The 10,344-nt window shown below is 37.0% G+C and overlaps 2 protein-coding genes across 3 annotated transcripts in view; one reads left to right on the top strand and one right to left on the bottom strand.

Moving 5' to 3' along the window:
* The window catches only part of LOC139114475 (sarcosine dehydrogenase, mitochondrial-like), a 34,542-nt gene extending 28,031 nt beyond the window's left edge, over positions 1 to 6,511 (top strand). The window contains exons 16-17 of the mRNA XM_070676235.1: positions 4,248 to 4,416; positions 5,220 to 6,511. Coding sequence (XP_070532336.1) covers positions 4,248 to 4,416; positions 5,220 to 5,535 — 485 coding nt within the window. The 3' untranslated portion in view covers positions 5,536 to 6,511. The remainder of the gene's footprint in view (positions 1 to 4,247; positions 4,417 to 5,219) is intronic.
* Positions 6,512 to 7,116: 605 nt separating this feature from the next.
* LOC139114476 (ferric-chelate reductase 1-like) overlaps positions 7,117 to 10,344 on the bottom strand; it is a 16,743-nt gene continuing 13,515 nt past the window's right edge. For both annotated transcript variants that reach the window (XM_070676237.1, XM_070676236.1), the window contains exons 11-14: positions 9,892 to 9,939; positions 9,405 to 9,431; positions 8,757 to 8,896; positions 7,117 to 7,716 (exon numbers count right to left, since the gene is read on the bottom strand). In XM_070676237.1, the coding sequence (XP_070532338.1) occupies positions 7,624 to 7,716; positions 8,757 to 8,896; positions 9,405 to 9,431; positions 9,892 to 9,939 (308 nt within the window). In that variant the 3' untranslated portion in view covers positions 7,117 to 7,623. The remainder of the gene's footprint in view (positions 7,717 to 8,756; positions 8,897 to 9,404; positions 9,432 to 9,891; positions 9,940 to 10,344) is intronic.

Here is a 10,344-nt window from a genome sequence, read left to right on the forward strand (position 1 = left end):
TATGCTGTTTTTTTATGACGTAAATGTTGATAAGCAAGTCTTGTTACTTTAATTAGAATGTAATTAACTCTCATTTATATTATTATAAGCAGTAGTATCAAGTTGATCAAGCTAATATTGACAAGTTGGTCGGCTGTTGGAAGTTAAAAGCTGTAAAAATAAATGTATGCATGAATGCATGTCTATCTGTTTGTCTGTCTGTCTGTCTGTCCATAGACCCGTGTTTTTTGGAGGGTCTATGGTCTGCCTGTATGTATGTATGTATGTTAGTTATTACTGGTATGTGCGGATGTATGTCTATCAACATTAAAAACTCCTAAATCGCAGCACCTACCATCTTAGTATTTGATGGACAGGTGGCATCGAGGGGTGGAGATGTGAATTTGTTGAAATAAACATGTCAAAGTCAAAAATATGCAAATGAAGGGGAAAAAAAGAAACATCCTGCAAATTGCTAAAACTTTGTAATCACTGGCCAGATTTGGTTGAAACTTGGTATGCAGGCTCTTTATGGTGACTTAAGTTACATTTCTTCAAATTGTGGTGAAATTTTGAAAGTTGTATTTTTTGGGCGATTTTCCCATTTTTGTCAAAAAATCTTTTCTGAAAGCACTCATCCCATTGCCTTGAAAACTTGTATGTATGATCCTAGGGTTGACCTTTGTCAGATTTGTTCAAATTGGTGTGAAATTTTCATATTTGTATTTAGGGGCAATTTTTCCCATTTTTTGTCAAAAAATCATTTTGTACCAAAGTATTTGTTGGATTGCCGTAAAACATGATAGTCTTGATCCTAGGGTTGTTTTCTGTCAGACGTGTAAAAGTCATTATGAGATGGAGCATTTCATATTGCTGGGGTATCAGATTAATTTGGACTTGCAATGGAATTTTCTCAGTCAACCTGTAAGAATGGAATGTCGTGTGTGTACTAGTAGTTAGTATCGCTGCAAAATGGGAGGACGGTGTCATTGACACTATTTTTACATTTCTCTTTCGATCCACCTTTTATTGGGCTCATTTAAAATCTCTTGGAGTAGGAAACATTTTAACCATCTTAGTTTCTCGAAAATCAAAAGATTTTATTTTTCTCCATTAGTTTACACAGGGATGGCAGCCATTTTGAATTTTAAATATCGGTAAATCTTGGCTAATTTGTTTCTCTAGTCCAAAATTTACATGGTGACCCCTGATTTTTATTCTTGATTTTGAAAGATAATGGGTGAAAGATTCCTCGAGGAAAGTTTGAGCAAAAGTTTAGGTTTTTCACTTTTGAGGCGCATACTAGTACTACCTTAATTTCAGTCTGGACTAGAGAATTTATTCATCAACAATAACATTGTAATAGCGCTGTTCACGGTTACAGGTTTGTTACTAAATATAGCTGTACGCGCACGACATCGGACACGCAGCTTGAAATGCGGACAAATTTTATCAATGTTGCATGCGTGGCTGTTTTTGCAGCTTGTACTCTGAGTCGTGAATATGTTTTTTAGTATTCACTGTTACACTAGCAGTCGCCCACTGAGATGTATTTTCGTCGTTCTTGCATGCGTAATTTTCAAAAGCGTAATCTAAAAATGCGGACAAATATTTATTTTTGCATATTAATGAGAGAACAGTGACGTAAAACTGTGAACGGCCCTATACATGTATGTACACAATGCATTATGTCTGCAAGGCTGATACTCTCTAATGTACTTCACAGAGATTAAAACTAAAAAAACAAAAAATTGTTTTATTGAACAAAAATATTGAAAATATCATAAAAAAGTCACAGCCAGTATCCACATAAAATGTATGTTATGTAAGAGATGAAGTTGCAAAGGTTATTGTGGTGCAAAAGTTGTCACGTTTTTCAATGTACTTCACAGAGATGAAAATAAAAAACACGACCTTGCCTTATTGAACAAAAATATTGAAAATATCATAAAAAAGTCACAGCCAGTATCCACATAAAATGTATGTTATGTAAGAGATGAAGTTGCAAAGGTTATTGTGGTGCAAAAGTTGTCACGTTTTTCATATTAAGAACATCCCAAAACCTGAATCTAATGTGCATTCTGGGATGAGTCAATCCTGTATTCTAATGTCTTGGCTACCAGTTTTGGCAAGGATCAGAAAGCTCTCTATTACTCCAATCTGATAGACTATTGACTACAGTAGACTTGTATGCAGAACTTGTATGATGAATAATAATCACACAGAAATGGCAAACTAGACTGCAGGACCACTTGACTTGAAGTAGAATGTGCCTTAAGGGCAGATATTCAGATCCTCCAAATTTTTTACAATATGATCACATTTGGTTTTACCAATGTGAGTTTATCGTATAGGCTGAAGTCGATGGCGTCTGTATGTATGTGTGTATGTATGTATGTATGTACAGTATGTCCGTCAACATCAAAAACACGCAAACCGCTGCACGTTTCAGCTTGGTATTTGGTGTGTGGATGCATCCTGGGCTATAGATGGGATTTTGTTCAAATGAAGTCTGCATTGCCAAAATTATGCAAATGAGCTTACAAAATGTGAAAATGGTTAAGAATTAATAACTCAAGAACCGCTTTTTTTATTGCTTTGAAAATTTGTGTGCAAGTACCTTAGGTGAACCTTATACAGTTTTATGAATATTGTGCAGATATCCTTAATTTTGTATTTTTGCTGAATTTTTTGTGATTTTTCTCATTTTCAGTAAAAATTCTTCTTCTCTGAAACCGCCAGCCCAATCACTCTCAAATTTGGGTTGTCTCTTTGCAAGGGTGTTACTTTTCTAATTTGTTGAAATTATGACAAAATTGGGAAAATTACTATTTTTGTGCAATTTTTCATTTTTGGTCAAAAAATCTTAGACAGTATTTCCTTTTTAAAACCACTGGACAGACAGCTTTCATATTTGGTACACAGACGTACAGAGATGACAATAGTTAGATATGTGGAAATTGTCCTGAAATATAAAAAATTGTATTTTTAAGACAATATTGTCATTTTTGGTCAAGAAAACTTTATCTCAAAATTACTTGTTTGATAGCTTTGTAATTTGGTATAAAGTCCCTTGTTTGATAGCTTTGTAATTTGGTATAAAGTCCCGAAAGATGTTATTAGATAAATTTTCTGCTCAAAGTGTTGGGAAACCCCAAAATTTGTATATTTTAGGTACTTTTCTCAGTTTGTGACCTTAAATGACCTACACCAACCCAGGATATGTTGTGAGACAATTTTGAAGGCTGTGAACATAATTTTGTCATATTTGGTACCAATTTGTAGGAAAATTTGATGCAGAAAACAAAGCTGAGGTGATTTTTTTCATTTTGGACCAATTTTTGCAACTTTTCTATGTAAGACATACAAGAACTGATGAGAAATTTGGATCCAGGATAATTCCAGATGTTGTAATCACCGCCCACAGTGGAAGGCATTTCACTATCTGTAACTAACTTAAGTGCTGTTTACATTAGAATGATAACACTCATGGCATTAATTAAAAATCTCCAAGGTTGTAAATGTACTTCCTGTCATTTGGTCTTATGTAATACCAAGGGGTGGAACATTTGATATTCAGGAGGGGGTAGGGTCTAGAAGATCGATGATGCAGCATTACTTTTTTACCAGATCCCTTGTGCATTTTTGCCCACTCCCACCTTTTCTTTTTTTATCAAGCCTTCTCTGTTTTTTGTTGTTGACATTTGCTTATGTATTTAGGATCTGCTTCTCCCATTGCTATAGAAGTTGATATGCATGTTCCTAAAGATGACCTCCAGTACCTAAGTTGGAGACCTTATTTGCTTTTGTCATTCTTGTTTTTCTGGTTTAAATATTTCTTGAATGGACCAATTCAAACCAAATGTGAGCACATAGTGTCCTTGACGGTATTTTTTACAATAGTTTTCCAGTATATTGTTTGTATGGATTTATTCTAAAGCTTGTGAAGTAAATAAAGTTTTAAAAGTCTTATTTTTGTGAAAATCGAAAAATATAATTTTCCTGATGAACTTTATGTATGGATTGTGGCCATTTTGAATTTCAAATACTGGTAAATTTTAGGGAAATTGTTTCTCTGTCTCCAACATTTCCATGGTGATTACCCTTCATTTCTTATGCTCAGATTGAAAGAGAATAGTTGAAAATATCCCTGAGAAGAGTTGGAGCGAAAGTTTAACTCAGTCAGTTTCAAGCGAATACAGACTGAAGTACAGTGTGATGTGTTGTATCTGACGTTGCTTTTGTTGACACAATGCTTTGTTTGACAGGCTATCGTCACTGGCATGCCGACGTGAGAATGGACGACACGCCACTTGAAGCCAACCTGGCCTTCACTTGCAAACTGAAGAAGGACACGCCCTTCCTTGGAAGGGAAGCTCTTGAGAGACAGAAGAAAGATGGCCTGAAGAAAAAATTGGCTTGTTTGACTGTCGATGGGTAAATCTTCATAAAATTACTATTATTACAGAACAATATTGCTTGATCTCATTTACTTAAGATTATTCTGTCTGTACTTTTCCTTCTGCTTGCTTGCACACTAAAAAGTGTTTTTCTGCCTTTAAGATGTTTGATAAAAGAATGACAAGAAAACTTTGTACTGGTGTCATCTTCCAATATTCTCAATATTATTTTAATCTGTAAAAAAAATAGATTATTTACAAAAGATACCAATATTCTTTTACCAAAGGCGTAGATAAATATTGGCAATTATTATACATCTATCGTCGAGGACGACAGAATTTTGTGCGTGACTAAAAAAGCTGTACGGAACTCCTGTTCCATGACATTTACCATTACTAGGCACCCCCATCCCTAGCAGCTGCATCTACACATTCACTGTTGAACGTTTCAAGGGACCCATCGGACAAGTGCAAGAACATATCTCACACTCTGTACATGTAGTGTGCACAGGGAATCCAGAAGCATGTCCAAGATAGTGTTTCACACTTGCTGTAGATTGGGAAAAAAATGGTTGACATTGCACAAGAATAGTAAATTCTCAGCCCATTTAACCTGTTCGCCTCCGATTCCCTGAAAAGAGGTCCGCAATCACCATTGATAACGATGGGCTTGGGCCGAACCATGGTGATCATAGGTTTAATGTCTCAGTCACAAATGTAAGATGTATGATGATAAGGTTATCACTAAAATACCGCAAAGTATGTGCCCAGACAACAGAACAACCATCTTTCTATTTGCTGTGATATTTTACATTATAAAAATTCTTTTCCCTGCGACAGGTACACCCCTTTGCATGGACTCGAAGCAATCTGGAGAAATGGACATGCGGTTGGATTTCTACGAACGGCACAGTTCGCCTTCGCACTCGGCAAGACCATCGCCTACGGCTACGTCCACCATCCCGAAGGAGGCGTCGTCAACAACGCCTATCTCAAAGAGGGCGAGTATCACATTGAGAGCATGGGAGAACTGTTTCCGGCTACTTTCCATGTCAGATCGCCGTTCGATCCTAAGAATATGAGAATTCAAGGAGTTTATGATGACGCTGTCTCTGTGGTTATACCTGAGCCTCAGGAAGCCAGGGTGTTGCCATAGAAAGTAGAGTGATTTTTGACAGAACTCATCCTAAAATTGAGATGATGTTTTTTCTCACGCCTCCAAATTTTGACTTTTAATTTTTCTCAGTATCTAAATAATATTTTGTGATACTCATAATAAGAATGGTAATGTTTTTGTTCAAATGTCAGCGAATACGGAACAAAGTGCTCATGAATTCTCTCAGTCTGTGACTTTTTTTATCGTGTTCACATGTGTGTAAATCCTTCATTTATGTGTTGACACATAAGGAATTTGCATATGAATAGAGCAGGGTTTCAACCGTACTATAAGGCACTATGAATGCAATGGTAACAAAGGATATACATTGCCACCTTGTGTTTGATACATATTCATGAACACTGCAGCTTTATTGGATCGCATTGCAATACATGTTTGCATTGTACCAGATGAAGCTCAGATACTTTGAGCGATACTTTCAGCATTTCCTCCACAAAAATGAGTTTAATTTGGGACAAAGCAATTAACTTGGCACCTCCAGACGCTTATAAAATCATAAAAAATATTTTCCAAGGACAATGTCTCACAAATCATGATAAACAGTTAAATTGAATGTGAAACGAATTAAGGAAACTGAATCAGAGGATTACAAATAAGAATTATAAATTGAAAGTTTTTTATTATGCACTTGTAATTAGGTTTTGAAAGCACATGTAACAGTGTTGCTCCAAGCCCATCGTTGTGGTTCACAGGTTGCGATTTGGTAATTCCAACTTAAAAATTATTCTTAAAAATGCAATAATTAAACACTACAATTCCACATGTATTTGAAAACCAATACTAATATTTGTATAGATTATTCCAGGGTAATAATATCTATGTTGGATATTATATCTCAGAGTTTTTAAAACTTTATAATTCTGTAAGTGTAGAGATTCTCTTTATGAAAGATTTTGATGCAAAATTAAATCCACAGCATGGATTTTTGATGAATAAACAGTCTTTTATAGAATTACATTAGGAAGGTAAGAATCATAATAAATCATTTATTTTGACAATATTGTTTTATTTACATACTACTGCATATAAGCCTTCCAGTTTACTCCTTGCACAGACAAAAGCTTCTGTAGTGGTCACCTTTTTTAGAGGTCACTGCTTTGCAGTGGTCATTTTTGGCCATTCCTGTGTGATTGCACGTTTAACAAACTCTCTACAGAGCAGACAACTCTCCTAAGTGGTCAGTGGAAAACTGTAAAAGCTCAAATTTGGTTGATGTATCCGAGTACAGTGGTACATATTTTTGATTTAGTGAAGAGAAACATTGATATTCAAAGGAGCTGGTGAGTTTTAATGTGATTCTACATGAATGATGATGTGTTGTGGCATTTACCATAAGCCACTCAGTGCTCAGTCTAGGCACAAACCACCACTGTGTAACCATAGTCACATTCCCTAGTCCCATGACTATATAATGGTATACCTCTGCGTGCGTGTTGCTAACATGTCACTGACTATGCTGCAGCAATAGCTAGCCGGGTGACAACACATAGACCTGCACACAGAACTAGTGATGATCCAACCATCCTCATTTTCACTTGCAAAATATCAACTGACAGCACATTTCGCCTTAATAGCCCAAGCACTACCTATTTAATGATACTGTCCAACCATCATGTGTAAAACAATTGATAACAAGGAGTTCTGGCCAAGTCATTGTGGTGACGTCAACAATCTGGCTACAGATGACAGCTGGCATTCTGGGTATTTCTTGTTAATGATCTCTGCGAGTTTCTGTGAGAAAATGTCCCACATGAAAACCTTAATTCACTAATCAGTCTACCATAAACTCTAAATTGACACGCCATTACCGCAAGAAAATGTTATCAACTACATGAACATTTCAAAGTTCAGAAATGTCGTACGTCAGAGGCACCAGTCACTTGTGGTTTGATACACGGTGATGGGCCCTGCAAGCATCAGAGAGATCTTGCTGACAGGGGCCTTCGCCGTGTACAGAACCCCAGGTGACTGTGGTCAGAGGGGCACTGTATCTCTCAGTGTGTCAAATCTTTGGGTATTCCTCTGTCCTTGTGATGTTCAGTGTTACTTGCATATTTTGCATATTCTTCATTTCAAAATCACTTCAATAATCAGGTACACCAGAATGCCGACAGTGATAATGATATATGAGCACAGTGCGTAGAATCGGACTTGCGCCATCTGAAAGAGAGAAAACGGCAAATAAAATACTTGGTTGATGAACTGTCACTTAAAAAATGAAGATGTACTGGATGTAATGAATCAGAAGTGTGTCAAATGATGGCACTGTGAAAAAAATTGGTCATCTATACCTATAAGATAGCCAATCACTGGCTTTCACTTGGACGGCCAAGCAAAATTAACAATACCACAATACTTTGCAGTAGCTACTCCATAAGTGTGCATGGCGTACGCACGCTGACACACATATGCAAATTTGCAGTGACAGACTCTAATGTACAAATGGCATGGAATCACGAGGCAAAATGAAAGACAGTGGACGGCACTGGCCAGTCCTGCATGCCCCTTCACTTCCAGAGAGTACTATTGACAAAGCAGTTTATTCTGGGATTAAAGTGTGAATATACATGTGAATTGTGTTCCTCCCACGTACATCTAGGGAAAATGTACCCAAATGAAGCCCACTACTGTGAATGCAATACCATCGATACCAGGGAAGAACGTGAAATTGTAATGATGTCAACATGTTAAAAGTAAAGGTTGGAATAGAGGATGTGTTGCCAGGAGTGTTTCTCCCTTTGAACGCCAAAGTCAGTTTCTATCGCATTTATATAATATACCCATGTCAGTTTGTTTTATTTTTGCCAAAATTTTGATAAAAAACTGTAGCCAATGAAACGTGATGTTCATTTGGCTCAAAATTGTCAAAAGATACAGAAAAATCATCAAAATTGGTAAAATGTCAGACTAAAATTTTGGTGGGAAAATAATTACAGCACTCAAAGGGTTAAGTTTTGAAGAATAAACAGAAGCTGCACATTTCTTTGCCAATTTTTAAGTGGATCGCCTGTATGCTGACCTATTATTAAGCACATTGCCGGTAAAATAAGTGATGGTAGAGGAATGCACACCACACAGGGACGTTGTCACGAATCCGTCCTGTGGATCATGAACAACGCCCCCACCGACCAACCCTCCCTTCTCCAAAAGCCCATACCCATCTGTGTTCTTTATTTCCCCATTTGCCTCCAGCCACTTACTGGTTGCCTTGGTGTTATACCATCGAATTCGTCATCACCATTTGTATCGTCACCAGGCGAGGGTCGTTGCGTCCCAGCAGACTCGGAGACAGGCTCTAACTTTTCTTGCTGTACCGGTTGCATTGCGCACGATCCTCCTCCTGTCGCAAGTTGCAAAAATATGGTGAATCTCTTCAGTTTTACGTTATCCGCTATAAACGTTGAATGGAATTGGCTCATCATTTGCGAAAACAGAAAAACTCAATCTTATCAGCATGAATCAGTTACAATTTGACGCCTTCCAGATGGATTATTACTGTCGCTTGACCTAGAAGTTCTGATACTTTTACCATCTTCTAAAATGATAGTTATAACTCCATGTTGTCTTTTTCTAGACAGTTTACACGTAATAGACGGCAAAAAAGACGAAAGTAGTCAAGGATTTTTTAAACAATGTCGTTCTAGCCCAATGCTGACTTTCCTGCGAGAAACAAGCGTATGCACTACGTGAATGTATAGTAAGCCCGCTTGTGTGTTTCGATCTATTTAAGGCGGGAATATGACTCAATTCAGTCGTACCCTTAGTACTAAAAGCAAACAGAGCAAAGAGGGAATTATGTAACGCGTGTAATATTTATTCAAGTATCAATGCTAATAAAAATCACCCACTTTCAGTTCCGGTGTCATCCTGCAAATCTGGAAAGTGAAAAAAATAAATAGTTCAGAACGAGAACGGAACTATTTCATATTGTCGTTTTTGTAAAATAACAAAGCTAGTTACCTTGCCCGCCGCAATCACAGCAGGTATCACTATCATCTTTTGAAAGAAAGTTGCTGCTTGTACAGTTATTCAAAAACGGCTATATTTAGTTTCCCCAAACTGCTTCTTACTATGGGCCCACTCAATGTAGTGATCTTTGTATTGGACATTGATAAGCACAACGTGGCAAGATTATTCCTCGAGAAAAGCCTGAAAAGATGACTCATAATGACGAATCTTGCCACCGAAAATCTACCCCCACCATTAAGAGAGGAGGGTGTGGCTCATCGAATAAACGCTAGCTGCATTCTGATCTGAGCTGTTATATACATGAAGATAGCGTGGCGTTTCTTTGTGCTGCTTCTTTGGGACATTGTGCTCCAAACTGATACTTACTCACGTATGATTTGAGTAGGCTGTACAGTCTGTAAGACATATAAGCATCTGTAGAAACGGTAGGAAATTGACATGCACGTTAGAATATGATTGTCTCAGTATTAATGACAACTCAAAGATGTACGGAAGAGCATATTGCTGGTACTTGCAAACCAAAAGTCTGGAGATAATAAAGTACAGTTGTTTCTATTCAACTAATCCCTTGTTCCAATAAGTCTACATTTAATCGGAGTAGTTACTTCATCCTTAATCTGTGCACAATCATCAACACGATTGAAACTAATTTGGGATAATTAGATTTTCATATTTTTCAAATTTCTCAAAAGTGTTAGGTGCCCTATAGCTGAATGTTGCAATATTGCAAATTACTCATAAAACAAGTATGTAACTTTTAAGAAAAGCAGATGAGCTTACATTTGCAGATTAAACCGACATCACTTCATCATCCAATTA

Source organism: Ptychodera flava, chromosome 16 (genome assembly GCF_041260155.1).
Source record: "Ptychodera flava strain L36383 chromosome 16, AS_Pfla_20210202, whole genome shotgun sequence".
In the NCBI taxonomy this organism is placed as follows: domain Eukaryota; kingdom Metazoa; phylum Hemichordata; class Enteropneusta; family Ptychoderidae; genus Ptychodera; species Ptychodera flava.